The sequence below is a fragment of the Apteryx rowi genome, unplaced genomic scaffold, assembly GCF_003343035.1.
Source record: "Apteryx rowi isolate R43461 unplaced genomic scaffold, aptRow1 scaffold_5, whole genome shotgun sequence".
Taxonomy (NCBI): domain Eukaryota; kingdom Metazoa; phylum Chordata; class Aves; order Apterygiformes; family Apterygidae; genus Apteryx; species Apteryx rowi.
The window spans coordinates 1,470,774-1,493,851 of record NW_020450760.1 but is presented as its reverse complement, the minus strand read 5'-3'; the positions used below and the strand labels follow the sequence as shown (position 1 = coordinate 1,493,851).

Below are 23,078 nucleotides of genomic sequence, written 5' to 3'. Positions count from 1 at the left end.
CATGTGATATTTTCTCGATTGCTGTCTTGTGGAAAGGAACTTTCACAGCCAGTGTCCAGTCTCTCTTATGAGTACATGGAAGTATTCTAGCAAGCCAAGTCATAAGCTGTGTGTGGACATGTAATACTTCAGACAAAAGAAGCAATGACTTTATGAATATAAAATGATTAGATAGATAATAAATTCCTTCACAGAAGGAGGATGCACAATTCATTTCTCCAGTCAAGTAGTACCTTTAATTCCTTTCTTTTGCTTTTCAGTTTTGCTATGTCAGTTGCAATGGAAAGGTCTCCTATGAACATCTAAAAGATGGATAACTGCAAATATAGCTTTCTTTAATTCGTTATGAAATTTGCTAAGTTCTTTTGTTAATAACAGTGCTAAAATTCTGGAAATAGTTTATTAAAAAAACCCCCAAAAAATAGATGAAAATCAACATCCAGAAGAACCCTGAATGGCTTACCAGACACATAACTCTGTGGATTAATGATATGGAGAGGTCAGCTGCTGGAATAGAAGGTCCATGCAGAAAATTGATATCTACTTGAAAATTTATGAGTACAGTGTGAGACATCTGTGTGCTTTCTAATGGCATAATTAGAGTGAAATTCTCCACTGCTGCATTAAATTCAGATTAAGTACGTCAGTATCTCCCAGCATGAGACTCCTCTGGATCCCTGTTGGGTAAAAAGATAGAAATCCTAGTGCTTTTCAAAAGTGGAATATAGATCTATTTCTGATGATTGTGTATCTCTTGAATTATCATGAAGAGTTATAGGAGATAAAATATTACATACTTGCTGACAACAAGCTAAAAACCAAAATAGGTTATGTGCATACAGAGGGTAGGATATTGCCTACAGGTTGGTGGAGAGGAGTTGGCCCCTAGTAACAACTCTCAGAAAACTTTCTCCCGGAAGAAAAATAGCTTACAGTTCTTTTGCATCTTTGCCACTTTCCTGATTCATCTAAAAATGTATTTATTTATTGTGTTTGATACTGTGTTAGGGCCAAGAGGTCCCAATTAGAAATTAGAGCTTCTCTGTATGAGGCACTGTGCAAACCCATAACAATGTTATTGTTCCTGCCTTGGAGAGTTTGTTTGCCAAGAGTAGAAGGGAAAGATCAGATTTTGGCACACCTTACATTTATTTTTGTATGTTAACTGTAAACTGCTGGCAAAATCTTGTGGCTTTGCTCTTATAATGTTGATTCAGGCCACTCCATGGTATGTTTCATTTTATATGTATAGCTAACGATGGTCCTCTATTTTGTTTTGTGATTACCATCAATCCAAGAGAAGAGGGTATGAATGTGTTGGTAGCTGATGAATAGTATGTCTATGACCACAGCCCATGTATTTGAGATTCAGTATACAGCTTTCCTGCACAAAGTCATAATATTGCAATTTATATATATATATATATATATGTGTGTGTATATATAAAATACATAAAAGCTTGTTTTAAAGCACCAACATAAAAGTAAATAGCTAATTTTGAAATTAGCTATTTCAGGTAGTAGTTTTGAGATACAACAAAATAAAACCCTCCTAGAACATGATGATTTTGCTAGTTGGCTTGTCAAATTGACAGCCTTCAATTAATCATTAGACTTTCAGTATAACTGAAACCACGTGATTGAAAGCAAATGTCTAAAAGGGGAAGTGAAGGTTGCATGAGCCAGAAGGGTTTTCCCCATCAGTGGGGAACACTGAATCCACATGCCTAACCAGAAAGCAAGTGCAAAATAACTTTGTATTTTCTTGTTTTATACTCAAGAGCTACTTTTTTTTAAGAAGTGAAAAATCGTTTTTACATTTGTGTGCACTATATGATACTGTACGTAAACTATAAAGTTAGATTTGGAATTTAACTGTAGCTGGTAGCAAAAGTAGTTTCTTGTCTCTAATATTTCTGTTATCTTTTGAACTTCACAACTGAATATGGGGTTCTGGCTAAAATTCCTGCTAGTCCAACTTAGCTGTGACAATATAAAATAATATGTATTTCTTGCATCAAGTTTGAAGTAGACTGGGGAATGTGTTCTTCTTTATGTTTATAAGGTACTGAGGTGCTTGCAATATCCCTCTTTCAGGGAATAGTAGGTTTTCCATATTTCTTGAATGTAATATTTCATGGCTTTCCAAAATCCAGCAAGCACCTTCAAGATGCATGGCCTATTCAATTTAGGCAGCAAGGGTGGGAATTTTAAAAGTACTTAAGGGGTCAGACGTACTAGTTCTACTTACACTTTTAGGACTTCTGCTCCTAAGGATATGGGCACACAAAGCTGTTATTAAAGCTCAAGTTACTATGTGAACTTGCAGCCTGCTACTAATGCGGTTGTATCTACACATGTTCATACTCCTGCTCCATGTGGAGTGTAAGAGTGCTAACATGTTTCCTAAGGGGTAAGTTATTTTGCTTTTACCCCTTGATAAACACATGCACATGGGCAACCACTTGATTCACACTGTGGTAAGTTATTGCTGTGCCCATACTATGTTGCTTAAGTACTCTCAAATGAAATCCAACAAATACCAGCTCATAATACCAATACAGAGATATTTAGAGTATTGTTCTTACATTCAAAGTTTGTGTTTTTTTTCTTTAGGCAAGAGCACATTACCAATTATTTTTAATAATTGTATTGATTATTCTGCCAGTGCTCTAATATTATTTCCCAAGTATTTTATAAATACTTGGGCTTAGCAATGCTTTTAGTTAAGTTAAAGCTTTGTTTTGCAACTGATGAAAGCTGAGATGTCCAGAGACTTCTCCAAGGCCATGTAATAGAGGAGGATAGTTCTGCAGGAGTGTTTGCATAAATTTCTTAAATTCCCTGTTTTTAATTCCATACTTATTCTTTTGAATTTTAAAGGCTTTGTGCTATTAAAATATTTTGACCTTAGCGAAACCTGTTTATATTTGAAATAAATCTTGTTATCAATATATAATCCTTGTTTAACTCGCATAATTTGTCTTTTTGTTATTTTGATTTTTTTTTTTCTTTTGACTCTAACTTATTGTTTCATAAAGCGAGTGATAGACAGTCAAGCAGAGAAACTGAAAGAACTGGACAAAGAAATCCGCCCCTTCCGACAGAACTGGGAGGAGGCTGACAGCATGAAGAGCAGTGTAGAATCCCTCCAGAACAGAGTGACTGAGCTGGAAAGCGTTGATAAAACTGCAGGGCAAGGAGCTCGAAATACAAGTAAGTGTAAGCACAACGGACTGAAATACTACACAGCAGTTCTGTCAAAGGAAAGATGATATCCCTTGAATGTCACTTCCATTGTGATTTTTCCTATGGAAGCATCGATAATGCTAATCCTTCTGATTCTTGAATAGGAAACTGAGTGTGTTATCCCTTTGTTAATGATGTGGTTATCCACCTGAAACCACCTGTTTTGATATCTATTACAGAGGGGAATATTTCATCTGAAGAATACTGTGAGATCTGTTTGAGTGCTTGCTGAACAAAGTGAAAACTGGAATTTATCAAGATAGTGTAGATCAAATTTGAGAGTTCAAACAATCAGACCAAGGAACTTAACATTTAAATAAAATTATATAAGATAAACCTGCCTTACAAGTGTATCTGCTTCTTTGTATTGCATGTTGGCCAACATTGCCAGTATGCAAAGAGTAATGTATTACCTTTCACACAAGAGAAAGGAGACATTCAAAACAAAACCCCCTCCAAACTAAGTACATGATCACATAATGCAGAATAATACTTAGCTTGAATTTTCTGTTCTGTTATGATCAACTTTAGATGAGATACAGCATCTCTTTGAGTAACCAGTGGTGCTTCTGAATTTCAGAGTGATTGTGTAGGATCTCAGATCCCTTCTAAGGCCTGCACTGATGATGATAATCTGCAGATAATGCTATTAACCCTTTTCTCAAAAACTGGAAGCCTCTGTGGTTATATTGCTTGATGATCAGAACAACATTTATTTTGGATGACTTGGATATTTGAAATTTGTACTGTGTGTGTGATTGACATACATGTTTGTAAAAAAAAATCCCAGTTAACCTAATTACCAGTTGGCAAACTATAAGCAATGAAAATAGTTTTGAAAGTGACCAAATGTGGTCTGGTTCTTGGGGAAGATGATGTTTTCCAAAGCAGCATTAGTGACTGGTATTTTTTTTAACAATCTTTAGAAAAAGCACTTTTCTCACACTATCCTTCCCATTTCCTAATAGGCCTGCTAGAAACCCAGCTGAGCAGACATGATCAGATGCTGAGTGTTCACGATATTCGGCTGGCTGACATGGACCTCCGATTCCAAGTTTTAGAAACTGCCAGTTACAATGGAGTATTAATTTGGAAAATTCGAGATTATAAACGTCGGAAGCAAGAGGCAGTCATGGGGAAGACTCTGTCCTTGTACAGCCAGCCCTTTTATACTGGATACTTTGGCTACAAGATGTGTGCCAGAGTTTACCTTAATGGAGATGGCATGGGAAAAGGGACGCACTTGTCACTGTTTTTTGTCATCATGCGTGGAGAATATGATGCATTGCTTCCTTGGCCGTTTAAACAGAAAGTGACTCTTATGCTAATGGATCAGGGACCGTCTCGACGCCACTTAGGAGATGCCTTCAAGCCAGATCCAAACAGCAGCAGTTTCAAGAAGCCAACTGGAGAAATGAACATTGCATCTGGCTGTCCAGTCTTTGTGGCTCAAACTGTTCTAGAGAATGGAACGTATATTAAAGATGATACTATTTTTATTAAAGTCATAGTGGATACATCGGATCTACCAGACCCCTGACATACAATGGGGGAGGCAGATTAAACAGAAGACAACTCCATTTGGGGTTTTTATATCAGTTTGTCTTCAATCAGAGGTCCTAAAGCTCACGGAACCACCTTGTGGAACAGAAGGAAGAGTTTGAAGGCATAACTGCATAGGGTCCAATTGCGAAAGTAGCAACACATTAAGAAATCATACCATGGTATATTTTTTAATAGAACTAGAAACACTTAAGCTCTGAAGAATCATTTATCCCTCATGAGGATAATGATTATAGTCAGAGGGGATTTCTTTTTTAACTTATTAATGATCAATAGTCAATTGGAGGTGAAAAGACATATACAGTATGTGCTGAATAAATTACTGACTTTTATTCCTTTAAGCTAGAATTCAAAAAAAAAAAGAAAAAAGTTCACATGTGGGCTAGCTGGAAATTGTCAGCATGTTAAAAGAAGAAATGATGAAGTAATGTTGCAATTATGATATTATTTGAAAAACTGAGGTGCAATCTTGTCTGAAATATAGTATATTGTCTTTTTAAGGCCTCATCTGGTCTCTGTTTTAATAATTACTTTGTCAGAAGATCTTGGAAAAGTATCCATGTCTTCTCAAAAGTATCTGAATCAAAATCATATTTTTATTTAAAGTTCTATTGTTACAGAAAACATTTTATTTTAAAACTGTTGATAGACTGATATTTCTTGGAAGAAAAATAGAAGATATCAAACACTGGTTATCACTTGTGATAGGAAAAAAAACTATTCAATTCTGTTATTTCTCGTTAGAAATGTAAACCTACAATATATGTCGTAGTTAATGACACTATTTCAAAATTAAGGAAAAATCACTCATGGATGCTGTGCATCATTATCAGATTTATAATTGTTTTCACCCTAAAATAGGGCATTTGTTGAACTTTGGAGTTCTAAACGGAATCCTGTACATTTTTTAAAGTTCTGCCCCATGCTTTCCAATCAAGCTATATATGTTGCACATTATGCTGTCAGCAGTATATAGTATTTTCAGTATTGGGGAGGAGGATTAGTGCTGAAAAGAAGCCTGTATGTTTGTTCTGTACTAGCAACCATTGCTTCTTAAGGACAAATCAGCAAAGTCTTAATGCAGTGATGGTGGCTTGCATGCATACATGTGCCTTAGATGTGCTGTGCTGCTTATAAACCATAGCTTTTTATTCAGATTAATTCTGATATCTGAAATGGTAGTTTAATTGGACGTCAGGCATAATGTTTAGCCTTATCTTCAGAGCCTTTAGGTACCTTGTGATGTGCAAAATAGAAGCCAAAGCCCATTTCTTTTGGTCACTGGAGCTTCTGTGGCTTGGCCATGGCGAAATCCATCTTTAATCAGGTGCCGAAATGTTATGCTCAGTGCTCCTATGGAGCTTGGACTAGACAGTCTCCAAGGCCAGTGAGAAGGAAGGCGACATTTTTCCTCTAATGCCTGTGGTTGGAAGGTGGCATCGCTTTAAACGGACTCATGTAAGAATTCTGTGGGGCTGTGAATATATCCACTCATGGCAGCTTCTCATAGCAGACAAGCATCCGAACAGGGAACGCACAGGCTTCCTTCTTGTAACAGCCTGAACTTTCGTGGAAAGCGTTTGCAAGCCCTGAAACATGCTGATTGCAACTGCTGTGTTCATCTGCTTCTATTTAATAGTCTGTGACAAGCAAGTCTAGTGACATACCCTGACTGTGCTGCTTTTTAAAATCTGAGAACTGCTTAAGCAAAGCTGACTTGCACCGCTGTGTTTTGCCTTTGTGGTCTTGAAAGAAGATGGTGCACCTTAGTCTTTAATATCAGGTTGTGTCAGTTTCTGCTTTTTGAGGCATAGTCACGATTTTTGTCTAAGGTGCAGTTGAATTCATGCCTTTGTATCTCAGCTTGTCTTTGCTGTTGTCTTTTTTGGCTGTGCCTTCACACGCAGTGCCTGCAAGAAGTATTTATGATTATACAATGCATGCTAAGTGATCTTCATGGGTTTTCCAGGCACCTGCTAAAATACTGCCTGCTACTGACAGTCAGAGCCATCAGTAGCAACTTGTCTTCCTGTTCTTGCCTTCCATTGTCCAGGTACTGTATTTCCTTTATGGTACATAGCTGTCAACTGGTGCAAGCTAAAATATGGAGGCATGTGCTAGCCCTTGACTTCTAGCACTGAAGGAGGACATTCTGCATAAGAGATAAATATCTATAGATATACCCATGTCTATATCTCTAGATATGATTATACGGCACTTGCAGTTTTATGCAGGCTGCATAAGCAAACCCATCACTTAGGCTTCTGGGCGAAGGTTCGCTCAACTTGTGTCATTTTAATAATTGTGAATGTAGGCAGCTGAGCTTTTGTGTTTGTGCATCACAGAATTTTACTGAAAACAGGATTCCCAAGTGGAAATGTCCAAAGGACTCTCCTCCCATTGCTGATGCATGTCTTGTAAACTTAAATGTTTGGCCATCTCAAAAGAGTTTATATCCTGTTTCAATCTGGGACTTGGAGGAGATTTCTGGTATAAGCATGGCCCAGCATGTTCTGCAGATTTGTGACTGCAGTTTCCAACTCCTGTGACAGAATTGTGCTTCTAAATCCGGGCTCTTAAAAACAGGGGGGGAAAAGAGTTTCCAGCCTTTATGATTGAAAAAGGACTTTGAAACATGAGAAAAGTGTAAACTAATAGGGAAGTCTTCCTGAGTCTGCACACAGCCTAAACCAGTAGCTTTAAGAGATCTGAATATCCCCTCTTAGTGGGATATTGACTCAGAAACTTCATAGAGAAGTTTAAATATGAACACTGCTAACTATATTAATGCCGATCACTGTAGCAGAAACATCAGTCACTGTTCTTATTTCACAGATCTCTATGCTGCTTTCCACATCTCCCAAGTGCCAAAAGCACCAGCTGCCAAAATCTTCAGCTTCACTTGGGCAGCTTTTATAATGCAGTAATGTGCTATCAATATAAAAATATTTTTGCATATATGCTTTTTATCACAGTTAATAAAACGGAGGCCTACTGCACTTATTTTGTAAAACTACATGAAGCTGCCAGAGAATTTCCAGTTTGCCAACCCTGCGTACTGTGAAATCCAGGATCTTGCTACAAAATGTAAACACCGCCTGCTGTGGAATACCTGAAGCCTTGACTGTAACACCCCTTTTTCTGCAGAACTCGCAGACCATCTCTGTACAGTTCTTACTGTGTACATAGAAATGGGTTTCCTCTGCTTTCCAGCAAGGAGTATGTAGCATTTTGTGAAAATAGGGCCACTGTATATTTGCTAAATTGAAAAGAAAGATGCCTGGTGCTTTACACAACACTTTAAATTATTTAAACTTTTTCTCTCAGAATTGAAATGCCCTTTTTTGTTTTCCTGTTTATACTGACCAGGTATCCGAACTTTTGTAGGAACTGTCTACATAAAATGGTTCATAGGGCAAGAGTCTGCCCCCAGATATGCTCTTGAAACCCACTTAAGTTGTGTGGGGCGCCATGAGTGTACGGGGGTCCCGGAGTATTTGCATTACCACAAATAGGATTTCTTCAGTGGAACCTTTTTTTCCTCTGCTTAGTAATTCTTAGCAGTGCACAACTGAAGTCTGTTGCTGGTATTCTTTCTTAGTGATGACCCTCCAAGTTATGTACATGCCTCTCCCATTTCCAGCTTTGTCTAGGGAGATTCCAAGGTATGAGAAGCTGGATGTTGCCCTTTTTGTACACTGTTCAGTACGGGGTGTGCGCATCCTTTATTTAGAAAGTCTCGAATTCTAAACAGGATGAAACTATTTCAGTGTTTAAAGACCAACCCTCAATCATTATGTATGACCATGTCTGCATTACTTCTCTGATCTAATTAAAGGGGTCTTGTTTCAGTTACTGTCTACATGGTACACCTTCATGACTTAAGTCAGCTGCTGACTTATATTATGCAATGTTGATTTCAGCCTTGTACTGTAAATGTTGTTCTTCACAAAGAGAATGTGCAATAGGAAAATGGGAAGAGTGGCATAATTTTGATGGAAAAATGTTGTGGGTAACATGCTAGTCGTCTTATAAATACAAAATACAGTTTAATTTACTTTTTCGATGGGTTTTCCTATGTGGAAAAGGAAGGTTGAAGATATGTGCCTGTTTCTGTGCCTGGTGAATTTCTCAAATGCAAAGATAACAGAGATCTGTGTTAGTTGTAATTTAAGTGTTGAACCCATGAAATGTTAGGTTGTGATTGTATTGTTCATTTTCCTCAGCTTGCCGCAATTACAGATTGTTGAGATTGAGTTTAAAAGCTGCCACCTATTTGTATCTGTATTCCATCATGTGGAATAGGCATTTCAGCAACAATGCAGTGGTTTGGGTTTGGGGTTGTGTGTGTTTTTTTTGTTTGTTTGTTTGTTTTTTAATGTAATGGTGCTGTTTGGTCTAAGACAGAGAAGCACCTAGAGAGTGACATGAAAAGTTGCCTGCACCTCAGAAGAGTGAAAAATGTTACTGCAGTATTGATGCCTTGATATGTTTTAACTATGCAAATAAATTACAAATAGGTGAGGGGGAAAAATTCTTGGGTTGCAAACCTAGTCTGTTATTTTTTGGTCTTTAAAATACTCGTATATGTGCAGGTACATACATACACATACACACAGACATGCATGAACATATATATGCAAAGTCTTTTCTTTACATAGAAGTGATGAAACAAAACCTTATCCCCCAAGTTATACTTGATCAAGTGGTGCAAATGTAACTTGCTGCTGCTAAGGGAGCATCTTGGCTAAGGGCAAACTTTAGCTTCCCATCCTCCAGGTTTGAAGACCTGTGTATATATAGCAAAAAAGCCGTTTTATCGAATGGGAAATGAGCAGTTTGCTTAGCCTTTCTGAAGACCTTGGAATGTCATCTAGGACACATGTCCTTCCTCATATTCAGCTAATTAGGAGATTCATGTATTTTAAACAAATAGTGATGGGCGTCTTGTCAATTGCGAATTTAGTTTTTTGTTTTTTTTTTTTAATTTGGGAACAAAAGATGATAAAAAGCAGCTGGACCTCTTCCTGGAATTCCTATCCTGTTCAGTCAATACCTCTATATTCTGATTGATCTAGAAATCATAGCTACTGCAATAAAAACAATCAATTCTGGAATTTGGTCTGTCTGAAAATAGTTTTAGTGCTATGTATAGTGTAGTAACCACTTTGCATCTGCAAACATTTTCTTATAGCAAGTACTATTCGTCTTTTCTGGAAAAAGAAAATTGAGGCCAAGAAGTGAAGTGACTTACCCAGAGTCACAAAAGGAATCTCCTGGAGCCAGGGCTAAATGAGAGGTTCCAGTTCCCTAGTGTTATGTTCAAATCACTAGCTTTACTCTTCTAATATATTTGTCTCTTAAAGGAACTGAAAAGCAAGTTGACATACCTTAAAGACCCACATCAAGACAGTAAGGGCTAGAATTAAACAGAAGCTGTCATGATTTGGGGTTGTATGTATGGCCCAGGCATTGCTAACTACTTAGCTGTACTTTGCACAGCTTGCAGAGTGGAAGGCCAGCACAATGTGTCTATGTGAATAATAGCAGCAAATGTCAGTGTCCTGCTCTACTTGTTTAGAATTGCCCAACAAAAAAGTCTCTTCTTATACTGTTCTTAATGGAGCAGGGAGAACAAAACCATTTTAAAGTGGATTAATCTTGGTTCTACCAGCTATAGGGTGACTGACCTTTTTTCTTGTGTTTTTTTTTCTTTTCTTTAAACCAAAATATGGAGGGCTTAACTGTTCTTTCCTGCCTTTTAATCCAGGCCTTTGCTGAGAAGCACCAGATAGATGAGCGTAGTGGAAAACTTTGGAATGCTGATTCAGGGACATCCTCTTAAGATTTAGAAGAGCAGAGATATACCACACGTAAGGGATCTGACTATTCCTATTTCTAATTTGTGGGCAAGACTGCAGCTTTTGTCTTCCATTTCATGATCTTAGTGTAGATATTAGGCTGTGTTTTTGTTGTGTTTTTTTTTTTTTTTCCTCCAAGTTAGGATTAGTTCCTTAGGGTTCAAATAAGTTCTAAATTTCACAGAGAAGCGCCTGAACCAAAATCCTGGATCCAAACATCCCAGACTTGATGTGAAATTCAAATCTGGATCCCAACTCTGTGGCTTACTAACCTACCTGTTTAGGGAAGGGTTTGTTGTCTGTATGTGGTGTTTGTGTTTTTGGTCCTTTGGAACTAAGCTTTTAATTTGGTTGCCAGTTCTGCAAGGACTTTTTAACTTCTTAGCAATGCCAGTGTTCACACGCTCCATTGCTGGCAGTGTGATGCGTAGTGATAAAATTTGACTCTGTCTAAGGGTTATTGAGATAAACCAGCATTATCATTCGTAAAGGTCATTTTCTTGCATAGTGTTCTGAGCTTTGAACTTGAATATAGCTCACGTCTGAAAGGACACATCTTCCAACTATGACCTGCGTCACTGGCAGAGAGTTGTATAATCTGTACTTGTGGAATGGGAAGGTACAAGCTTCCATTGTTGCTGATGCACCATGTGATCCACCTCTTTTGTTTTTCTTATAGCTGTTGTTTGATTTATATATTTTTTCAGTTTTATAGAGAAAAAAAAATAGGGGAAGTTCAGGATTTTTTCTACAAGGTATAAAACTCCAATGATTTAGTGGTGACTAGAGAGCTGTGAAAAATATCCCATTAGGAGATGATGGACTAAACATGGGTCCATTTCTCTTAGACAAGTAGGATAACCTTTAAGATGCATGGAACAACGTAATAATTGGGAAAACTAAAGCTGACATTTGTTTCCAAGAAATTCTGTAAGAAATATCTATGGAAAAGACATCAATGATCAAGGAAAATGTACAAATTAATGTGTTTAAAACTTGTGTAACTATTTCTTTAATCTCATACTCTTCAGTGAACGGTACACTTGTGTTCAGTTTATGATCAAAAACAAAGACCAAAGAAGGCCAACCTCATTTGATTGTGTATATTCTGCCTGTCTTAATTATCAATAGCTGTAAGAATACAGTGCAAGTGATCTGGTAACCAGTGGTTCTCGTCTTTTTTCTTTATTTTTTTAGGGGAAAAAACGACTTTAAAATGTATAATTTATTGCTCAGCAATAACCATGTTGTTAAAATAATAATAATAAAAAAAGAATTAGCAACATGTCTTAATTTCTCAATAGCATTATTATATGTTGTATTTCAGTTTATTGTATATTGTGTTTTTGTATTTATTTGTGTTTGGAGGTCTTGCTACGTCTTTTTGTGTTTAAATGCTAACAAACAAGGACAGTGTGTAAGAGTGTAGAATGCAAAACTCTGAAATGCTAAACTGTGTTATTAAAGGAAAAATAAATCTAAGTAGGAAATCATATTTTTTAAAAAAACCTGTTGTGCTGAATTTGAATGACTGGTATTTACTTGCAAACAGGGTAAAAATGCATCCTTTTGCTTCTGTGTACTCACTGATACCCCGGCTATTTAGTGCTTTACACTCATTTGCACCTGATAGATTTTTATTATCACATTTTGCCTTCCTATTCACAGGAAACTTGCCTTATGTTTTAACAGGATTCTAGTTTCCACGTGAAGTCTTGGTTAGAATAAACTGTCAATGTCAAGAGTCCTTGTGCAAATAGAGTAGAAATAATTAAAGTGATTTTTCATGCATTTGTATTACACTGCTTTCCCAGAAGAGGTTACTGAAGGGAGAGGCTATAGCTCAAATTTCTAAAAAAAAAAAAAAAAAAAAGTAGAATTTTTTTTTTCTTCTTCTCCAGTGTCATTAGTAAATCTTCTCTTCCCAACTCAGAAATACATCTAAGCTGTATGTTTTACATCATGGAACACAGTGTTGTAGGTAAAAGTAGCACTGGGTTTTGAAATAAATCATGGAAGCAATAATGTTTCCACCACATTTCAGATTCAGCATAGTGGTGAAGACATTGGGTTGGGGTTCCCAGCGGTGATGTATAAAGCATGTCGTTTTTACCAAGGGTTGCACTGGTCTCTGTCTGTCCTTCTATTTCCTGTTCCCTCCCTTCACTGTCACCTCTTTCTTACTGAAATACCCATTTTCCCTCTTTCACTTCACTCTGCAATGGTAACACCCAGTTTAGCAACATGGGAATGTACTGCCTGTGCTCAAAGGCAAGACCAAACCCATGGTCTGCATCATAGCATGGGCAACAGTGACAGAGGAACCCTTGGCCAAGCTGCTGTCCTTGGAAGGAGGGCTTGAGCTGTGTGCGCCGCAGGGCTGGAGGTGCTGCCTTGAGAGCTTCTCCAGGGAGTCACCGCAGCAAAAGCAACTGCACTGCGGGTGGTGGGACCATACCTGAAAGGGAGTACATCCTGGCCAGCCAGCAGATGCCAGGGTTTGCAGCAGGTAGTCTAAAATTGCTGGAAAGCCCCTGGAGAGTGTGAGTGAAGCAGAGTGCTTGGTACAGAGCTCTGTGTTGTGTGGCAGTTCCTTTTCTTAATGAAAGAAACACAAACCAAATGGCAAATGCAGGAAGGTAGGCATGGTGAGAGGGAAGGGTGGCAAAGAAATACCATTTTTGCTGTGCTCAGGATGTGCTGAGGTGGATGTGCACTTCTGCTATGACAGCTACTTGTAAGTGACTCCGGATGCTCTGCCATCCCCTGCCCTGCACATCAGGTTTTCCACTTGTACTGCCACAGCCAGCGCTTGAGGTTGTGTCAGGCAAAGCTCTTCACATCTCTTTGTTGGGGAACACGAGAAGACAACTTTCTTGTTTCTTGTATTTTATTAATGAAGTGGGTCACCTTCCAGCAGAGTCCTCCTTAAGGAAGAGGAGCCTCTGCTACCCTAGAGCAGATCCTTTTTCCAAATTTTGTTTGGTGCTGCTCAGACTTGACACTTTTGTCATTTCAGTGTAGCCAGATAGGTGGAGAAGAAACAAATCACTTTAAACATGAAGACTAACATTGATTCTCCCCTCACCTCCATGCTCCTCCTCCTCCAGCAATGAATCATAATTGGAATGATACATTATGCTGTTCCTGGCAAGAATGAGTTTTTATAGAAGATTTCTTCTGTGAGACAGGTCACAGAAGGCAACTACAGCTTTATAGCGTGCTCTCCCCTGAAAGGCAATACATTACTGAAGATGATGGGAACAGAATGCCAGCTCTCAGAGCACAGAACAGTAGTTGAGAGTGGGAATGAAGAGCACTTGTTCTGGTCTACAGAGGGTGCTGTGTGGACATGTACCTGGCTTGAAACCTGACGGGGATGCTAGTACCATCTCTTGCAAGAATTGCAGGAGAGATTTTTTCTTTTTTTAAAAAGTCTTCCAGTGTTTCAAGCCTTGGGTTTGCCTACTCTCTGCCCAAAAGATGTCAGAAAAGTATTTTCCAGAACTTCTGACTTTTTGGTGATATGAATAGTTTTGAAAACTCTCATACTCAAAGTAATAGCCTACTTCTGTATGATGAAGTCTTGGAATTGTCTGAGGAAGGGGGAAATATCTGGTGGTCAAAATAAGCGGTGGAAGAGGTGATTTCCCCCTTCCTTCCCCAAAGTCAGTTTTCCATGAGTCAGATGTGTGTTTCCTTCCTGCACAGCTGGGTTGGGCCCTGAAGGGTGTCACCATAAGGTAGAGTCTCTAGTTTATTCTTGTTCTACATGAAACTTCTACTGTTTGGCTAAACAAACAGTAACCTAAGTCTCTCCCTACTCCCCACCCCCCCTTTGCCTGTTCTTTGGGAAGGTTTGCTTGAACTACAAAAACTGGAGACTTTTGGTGATTCAAAGAAGCAAACCAGCAAATTGGTTGTGTTATGGCTATTATTTTTCCAGAAGTTGGGCTTGGAAAAACACCTGGAAGAGATGAGTGTATATAAATACCCTTGATAAGGCAAGCTGTAATGTCACACTGGCATCTACAAAGACCAGTATTGCCCAGACAAAATGGGGCATACCAAGGACAACAGGAGCTCCAGTGTCTTTGCCTTGCCCGTGGAACTCGTCCTGTTGCTCAGTAGCTCTGGCACATGCCAGCGCCTACCAGTGCAGGGGGAGAGGAGGCCCCAGTGCTTTCTCTGAGTTGAAAATTGTAGAGAGACTGAGTGAATTGATCCAACTTTTTGGTCCTTCAAGGTGGCCACCAGAGTCACATCTGTCAGTAGTTAGTTTTGGATACTAATGGCCTGCTCTAGTGTGGTCATGTAAGAACAGAAAATGGCCCAAATGCGGAGACAGCGGGAGCACTGAAGTCCCATGGGCCATCTCTGCAAATGCGGGAGAGAAGCTGAGGGAATGACTTTCACCGTATGGATTGTAAATTGGATTAAGAGGTGTTTGGTGACAACTTGTATTACCTGCTACAGCTGGCGGAAACTTGTGTTTTGACAGCATAGCTGTGCTGATTAGAGACACGAGTTGTTTGCAGACATTGCTATGGACACTGAATTGCCCCTTTGTGCCATCACAGAAGCTCCCACAGAGGAGATTATTTAGAACAGCCCTGGCCAGTAAAAAATGGCATCTCTCTAGGAGAGCTTGCTGAAACACCTCTCTCAGTGTAACTGATGCCATCAACCAGCTGGAATACAGACAAGGCTTAAACTGTTCCCTTGCTAGATATTTCCCCTTAAGCAGGTTTAAGGGGTAGAAAATGGAGGCTAGTAAGGGGCTGTTAGTCTTCAGAGTACAAAAGAAATTTTATCTAAGCATGGGGACTGGATGAGTGGGCTGATTATGGCATCTGGCAGGGTCTTAGCTCAGCACTTGTTACTCAGATTCCCGAGTCTGCATGCAGGAGTTTAGGTGCAGTAATCTGGTGCTGAAACTGCTGCTTCTTGTCTGAGTTCAGAAAGCTGCTTTTTGTCTTGCTTGCAACTACAGGACAAGAAGCAGGTATAAGTACACCTTCTAGACAGGCCAGAAATCCTGGCCATTGGCATCCTGTTCTTCCTTCTGAAGCCAAAATAGCTTCTTCAGCATTGCCTGGACTCAAATGTTGCTCTCCCACAGAGGCAGTTTGGAAGAGCTTCTGCCCCTTAAACTTCCACATCGGAGGAAAGTGCTCCAGGACCTCCCCAGGGAAGTCTGCAGGCCTTGTCTCGGCCGAGTGCTCCAGGCTCTCCCCTCGCTCACCAGCGCTGGCTGGCTCCTCTGTATTTCACACTATTTGAGAACTCCAAAATACCTCAGTTCCTTGCTAGCGTTGTAAAGCCATGTAAGCTATTGCTTAGCAGTCCTCTGGCGGACATGGCAAAGCCATAGTATCTCTGGTTTCTAGGCAATTGCAGCCCAAATCGTTGATTGTTTGGCCAATAAAAGCCTTCCTTCATGGCCAGTCTCTCATAGCAGTGCTGCAGGGTAACCCCTGCCCGCGTGTGCAGAGGGGCAGGAGGGCTTCACGGACCGGGTGTGCTTTGGTGCGGGTGTCCTCCTCCCTGAAAGCATTCTTGGCTCCTGGCTTGGTGATGGCTGGAAGGGGAAATGGCTCCAGCTCAGAAGTGCATTGCCCCTTCCTCCCTCTCTGTTGGTTTGGCATTCAGGCGTGTGCAACCTCTCTGGGAAAGAGACTTTCTGGCGGTTTTGATTAAGCATGGAAAAGCAGGCAGCTGGGAAGCCTTCTGGCACCTTCTCTCACCTTGCTGTTACTCTGGGGAGAAGGTGGCCGCATAACTGCTGGAGGCATAGGCCTGCTGGTGGGGGTGGTCAGCGAGGGCCAAGCCCCGTGGTCAGCAGGCGCCACGTGCTGGCGTTTGGACTGCTAAGGAAATGTGCTGCGGGGAAAGGAGGTCCTGGTGAATCATTTCTCAGTGGGCCTGGTCTCATTTTTGTAGTATCTGTGGGATGCATGAGAGCAGGGCGAGTTTGTCTTCCTGAATCGGTGAAGAGTCCCGAAGCAGGTGGCCGTTGTGGGCTGATTGAACTTGCAGCCTTAGCTCTCTGACCGGCCCCACGACTCAGAGCCGTGGCTCTCCTGGATGGGCGTGCGGCTCTTCTGCCACCAGGGATCAGCCATGCCAGCATAAAATGTGCTGTTGCACCTGGGACTTTAACATTTTCTTAAACAGAAAAATTTCCACATGGGATGTTATTCTTCTCTATCCAATCACAGCTTGTAGCTGGCTGCTTTGAGGGCGGGTGTGAGATATCAGACAGTAACTGTTACATGGACTGCCTAACCTTAGAGGACATTTCCTCCTAATAGTTAAGGATTAGCTTAACATCCAAAGCTCAAGCAATGGTACGCTGTGCCAAGGAGATTCACCAATAAATCGTGGCCGGGCAGCTGGGTACAGAGAGACCTGTGATCATGCCCTGTGAACAGCCTTGGCAAGCTGCTTTTAGAGGAGCTGCCACCACGACCAGCGGTAGCTTTTTGCTGAGATCCGTACCAGTCCAAAACAGCTTTCATGCCTGCCATGATCATGGAGCCCTTGGTTTAGTGTTTGCTCTCTTCTCGTTCGTTTGAACGTCCTGGTGCCCTTGCAGTTGCAGGACAGGCACTGTGATGCGGTGAGGTGTCCGCGTCCTGTGCTGCTCGCTGGCACCCTGGGAGGTGGGAGCTTCTGCGCTTGGGCGGATGGGAGCCAGCTGGCGCTTAGTGCATCTCTGCCGTGTCTGCTCCGATTTGTCTCCGTTTGAGGCCACAGGGTCTAATATTTTTATCACAGAAGATTTTTTCCATGTGCTTAATGACTTTCCAGGGACGGTGCTGTTAGTGAGGCTTGGCAGCTGAAACAGCTGCAGCGAGTGCTGCGGTGTGTGAGCGAGCCTGGCGCACGTTACCCGCCGTGGGGCCTGGTGCTCACGGCTGTCAGCACGTCGTGTCGATGGGCGCAGTGCTGGGCTTGGTTTCCAACAGAGGACGTGCCCGGGCTGAGGGCTCATGCGGGAGGAGAAGTCCCGTGTGTTGCTTATTTTTGTTATAGGCTGTGGCTGTTCTGGGTGGAGAGAAGACATTCGGAGATGTCCCTGACATCTAGATGTCCCCGATGGACTTCAGGAGGCAGCTTTGTTGAATGCCTAAAGGCTCTGGTATTTCTGGCACTGATACAAGTTTATAACTTGGCTTTGGGAAGGTCAGGTCAAACACGTGCTGGGCGTTTCTCCCCTTCTACCGTGGCGACGTGCTCGCCCTCGCCGGGGTGCTGCGGGCAGTCAGCGTCCGCGGAGCACGCTGGAGAGCAGAAGGGCGAGCTGGCGGCGGGGAGTAACACGGGCTAATCTCTCTGTTAGAGCAGCAGCTTTCATTTCTGGGGGTTGATTGCTGCTTCCTTTCATCTTGGTTTCCCTCTCTGCATCTGCCTGACCCAAATTTTGCTCTTGTTCAGCTTTCTGTTGTGCCTGCCCGGCCCTCAGGCGCGGTGCGGCTCGGCTCGGGGCTCCAGCATCCACAAAAACTGGATCCCAGACGCCTGCATGCTCCGGTCCTGGGGAGAAACGAGTAGCAAGTGCCAGGGTATCCTGGTCTCCCAGTCCCAGGAACAGCACGGCAGTGAGCAGCTGCCCCCAGGAGCAGAGGGTTTTGCTGGGATTTCTGTCCAGCAAGAGCAGAGTCACCTCCTGTCCCCGGGCAGTCCCTGCGCTCAGCCGGAGCAGCTGGGACAAACAGCGTCCCAAAGGCAGGGGCTGCAGTGGGCAAATGGTAAAAATAAGAGTCTGGGGCATCCCCTGAAAGGCTGAGCTTGTGAGGTTGAGAGCACGCACTGGGAGAGGTGAATCCTGCCCGGTCTGCCACGAGGGCCAGGCAGGCTGGTGCAGGGGGCAGCACGCCGAGCGGGTCTTCCTTTCCCTGCCGCCTGCCTGGAGTCGAGCTGCAGCCGTGCTGAGGGCTGCTGAGGCCACGGACAAGCGTGGGCCCTGGCCTTTGCACACTGCAGTCTTTTCTTCAGGCTCTTATTGCTGAGCCTCCTCTTACCCTCCCCAGCTCTCTTTGCCTATTAAAATATGGGTGATTTCACTGCAGCCAGCGTTCATCCAGAGAGTCTCCAGGGCGAGATTTGCAAGTGGTAATGAGAGAGGGAGCCTTTCACCTCCAGGACATCTCTTGGCAGCCAGCTCCCTACACGGAAAATGCTGACTTGATTTTGGCTCGTATCCAGGCAGAGAGACATTGCCGACAAGATTTTCCTCTTGGCCAGCACGCGGCTGCATGCCCTGGTGTGGGAGAGGATGGGGCAGGAGGCTGCATCTCTCCTTCCTCTGCAGGGTTAGATGCCCAGCGCCGAGCTGGGGCGCTCCTGAGCAGTGGGTGCCGAGGCTGCTGTTCCCAGTTAGCTGCTTACTGTGGAGGTGGGAAATTGCACCACGTTTGGGGAGCCACAGGCTTTGGGAGAGAAGGGTCCCTGCTCCCTGCCAGCCAGCCGGGATGTGTCAGCTGCGACCCCATGTGTTGTGTCTGCTCACAGGCACGTGGCCCAAGTGGTGCAGCGTGGAGGCCCATCGGGTCCAGCCCCCGGTCCTGCGGGAGAGGGTTGGAAGTGGTGGGAGCCGGCCAGGACGGGGCGCCCTGCCTCGCCGTTCCTGTGCTCTCCCAGGTGCTCCCTGCTCTCAGTTTGGCCCAGTGCCTCCTCATGTTCCTTCCAAGCACTTCTCCAGCCTCTCCTGGGCTCCGGGAAACTCTTGCAGTTTGCACAGTGGCATGGTAAGGACTTCTGCTTTGGTCTCTGTGCCCTTCCTCACCTTTCCTAACATTTGATTACGATTTTTTTGGCTACTACTGAGCTCCAGCAGCTTGTTCTCACTGAGCTGTCTATAGTCCTCCTCTGCCATCTCGCTCCCGAGTGGCGTGGTCAGCTCCGAGCCCATTGTTTTGTATGTGCAATTTGGATTATTCTCCCCCTGTGCCTTACTTTACATTCATTCCCCTCCCAGAGATCCAGCTCTACATGTCTCGTGGGCCGTTTGGCAGCCTGCTACAGGATATGCTGGTCTGGCCTTTACCCAGGGTCCATCTCCTCCAGGAAACAAATCGGGAGCCTCCAGTCATGAGGCCAGTGGGCACCAGCTCGCAACATGCAGGGGCTGTGGGAAGCCAGCCCGTGTGTGTGTGTGTGTGTGTGTGTGTGCGCACATGTGTGTGCACATGCGAATGCATGTGAGTGCCTGTGTGAGCACCCGTGTGCATGCACGAGGGGGGGCAGGACCACCTGCCTCCTTGTGCCTGCATCCGCGATGGCTCCCCCAGAGCCGGCCGACCGGGTGCTGGAAGGGGAAAACTGCTCCTCTCCGCCTGCCGCGCTGGGGCTGGAGCAGGGGAAGGGAGCAGGACTGCCAGCGCAGTGTTTTCCGCCGGGGCTGCCCTGAGCGAAAGCCTCCCCGTGAGTGGGGCAGGTGAAATTCCCGCACCTTGCAGACAGGGTGGGCTGCAGAGCAAAAGCAAGGGCTGAGAGGCAGTCCCTTGCCCCGGGAGCTGGCAGCGGGGCCGCCCGGTCCGCCGTCATGCGCTGCGGGGGCAGACGGGGGTGGAGGACAAAATACTCAGCCGCAGGCTTCATGGCTTCTTAAAATCACAGACGCTGAGGGGATGGAGGGGACAGCCGGGACGGTGCAGCCGTGGGATGCCCTGCCCGGGGCAGGCTGGTGGGGACAAGCCGTGCCGGTGCGGCAGCGGGCTGCGCCGGTCCCCAGCCCTGGCCCCGGCCGTGCTTTGCCGTCCTTCTCCTTCGACACCCGGCCGGGGTGCCCGGCGGGACCCTGCCCCGGGCGGGACGGAGCACCCCGGGGCGTGGGGAGGGCGGCCGATGGGGACCCGCACGCTGCCTCCCCCCGCCTCCCCGGCCAGCGGGTGGATGCAGAGAGCCGCTAGTGGCTATGAAGGGACGCCTTCCTCCTCCTCCTCCTCCGCCTCCTCCTCCTCCGCCTCCTCCTCCCGCGTTGGCCGACGCTGCTGCCAGCTGCCACCTTCGGCCCCTGACGGCCTCGGCAAGAGCGGCGCGGGGCTCGGGCGGCCCTGCGACGGCGCGCGCGCTGCAGAACGAGCAGATCAGCTGGTGTCCAAAGTACAATTACAAGTTGTCGCTGGGAGCTGCTCTCCTCCGAGAGAGCTAATTGAAAATACATTGAGACCATTAATAGTAATTACAAGGTAGCGGGCGTGCTGGAGGGGAGAGCGGCACGCAGGAACATGTTTGACTTGAATGTGGTGCGTTTGCTCTCGCTGCTCTCTAGCAAACCCCCGAACCGATCAAGGGGGGGTGAAGGGAGGAATTAAGGTGTGAATGATGAAGTAACTAATCGGGGGAATAGGGGCTGCAGGAAGGTCCCACAAATCTCATTTTCCCTGTCTCATTCCCCAGCGGCTTTCCCAAGCTCCATGCAGATGCCAAGAAACTGGGGAGCTTGGGAAAGGAACTAACGGCAAACTGGCTTCTGGGCTGCTCAAGGCTCCAGTTTCCACTGGGGAAGCCTGCATCCCGGTGCTGGTTTAGTCCTCTCCCTGCAGACGGCCTGGGGCTGAGCCCGTCACGTGCCTCCGGGCAGTCCAAGGTCCGGCTGGGGCCGAGGCTGTGAAGGCGAGTGCTGCCAGCGGGCTGCGAAATGAAGAGCCTGTTTTTCCTCCTCGGTTGTCTGCAGCTCCTTGGTGAGTACACCCAGGGCCCAACATGGGTGACTGGGCAACGATTTTGCCATTTCAGGTGCACTTTAGGCAATCTGTTTTGGAGCAGAGCTGCAGACTCTGACACTTAAGGTGTATTTGTAATGCAAATGGAAAAATGCATTTCCAGCTGGACAAAGGAAGGAGAATGAGCTTGGGCGCTCAGGCTGTGATTTATGTATCACACTTGCTGCACCTCTGCCGCTCGGGTTTTTCTGCTCTTATTTGAAGCCAGCAGCTCTGCACCGCAGGATCCATTTTCTGTTGAATATGAATGTAGCTTTGATGTTCAAGGACTGCGGTTCCCTGGAGACAAGGCTGATTAAATAGCACGCTGATATTTCCAGGGATGTAGAAGGTGCAGGAATGCATCAGTACAGCTGCATGGGAAAAAAGCTTTGCACAGCTTCTGCAGCAACAGATTAACCTCCTCGGCCCCAGAGCCCCTGGCCACTGTGCACATCCGAGCTGTGCCAATGCCGGCCGAGTTGAGCCGGCTCGCAGAGCCCTCTCTGCTGTGCGTGCCCGCACGCTTGACAACGCGCTGTGCAGCTGCTGTGAGTAACCGGCAGGGACGTGACGCGTGTGCACAATGGGGCCAGTGAGGCTTTCTGCTGGAGCTTTAACCTCTCCCTTCCCTGGCTTTCAGCACCTGGAAGGACATAAGTCAACCGTAGCACGGGCAGAACAACTTGCAATTAATATTCAAGGGCTTTGGCCTTAAGATTTTTTTTGACTCCAAGGCTGCGAGTTTTTTGTGGCCGCAGCCTTCCTTAACTCTGAAAGCAGCTCCTTGGGTCTGATCCTCATAGCTGTCAGGGTCCTTTTCCCTCTCAAGGGGCTTTGAAGTGGATGCAGTGGGGGGTTTTGCTCTACTTAAGGGCTCAGCCAGAAGGAAACTGGAAATTGCACTTGGGTCTGTTGAGTTCGGGTTGATCGCATGCATAGTGTCAGGCCAAAGTGAAGGATCCTGCTGGATCAGACCTTTCCCTGGGAATGGTTTGAGTTTGGCTTTTCAGCTTCAGGGTGGATGAACCCTGTGCTGAAGGGGGTTGGAGAGGCTGGGCAGTGCAGAGCCGGGTCCCCAGGTGGATCATGCATTGCTTTACGTGGTAAAAATCATATGTCAAAGAACAGAAAGGTTTTTTTTTTTAGTGACTAACAAATGAAGAAAGCCTTGAATCTGCTCTAATCTTTAACCGCTATTAGGAAAAGGTTTTTCAGTGATTATGTGGGGACACCTCCCACCCTCCACAAGGCCTTGCCTTCAGCAGGCTTGACAGGTGAGTTTCCAGCCTGGTGTGGGGCTGAGGAAGCCCCTCTGCTCCCCACCAACTTCTCCTCCCCTCTCGAACCTACTGCCGCACACCCTGGCTCCAGCGCCTCTTCGTACATTAGGGCTCAGGTTAAAAATACATCATTTCCTCTTAGTCTGGACAGGGCTATACACAACAAATTGTCTGAGAACAAAACTGGGAGGAGTGGCTGATATGCCAGAGGGCTGTGCTGCCATTCAGAGAGACCTGGACAGGCTGGAGAGGTGGGCGGAGAGGAACCTCATGAAGTTCAACAAAGGGAAGTGCAGGGTCCTGCACCTGGGGAGGAATAACCCCCTGCACCAGTACAGGTTGGGGGTTGACCTGCTGGAAAGCAGCTCTGCGGAGAAGGACCTGGGAGTGCTGGTGGACACCAAGTTAAG

At 44.7% G+C, this 23,078-nt stretch overlaps 2 protein-coding genes across 6 annotated transcripts in view; both read left to right on the top strand.

Annotated features, from left to right (window-relative positions):
- The window catches only part of TRAF3 (TNF receptor associated factor 3), a 67,326-nt gene extending 58,662 nt beyond the window's left edge, over positions 1-8,664 (top strand). For all 5 annotated transcript variants that reach the window (XM_026079590.1, XM_026079593.1, XM_026079592.1 and 2 more), the window contains 2 exons: positions 3,042-3,216; positions 4,218-8,664. In XM_026079590.1, coding sequence (XP_025935375.1) covers positions 3,042-3,216; positions 4,218-4,789 — 747 coding nt within the window. In that variant the 3' untranslated portion in view covers positions 4,790-8,664. The remainder of the gene's footprint in view (positions 1-3,041; positions 3,217-4,217) is intronic.
- A 12,657-nt stretch (positions 8,665-21,321) lies between these two features.
- Positions 21,322-23,078, top strand: part of AMN (amnion associated transmembrane protein) — a 30,698-nt gene continuing 28,941 nt past the window's right edge. Inside the window, exon 1 of the mRNA XM_026079445.1 lies at positions 21,322-21,364. Within this exon, the coding sequence (XP_025935230.1) occupies positions 21,322-21,364 (43 nt within the window). The remainder of the gene's footprint in view (positions 21,365-23,078) is intronic.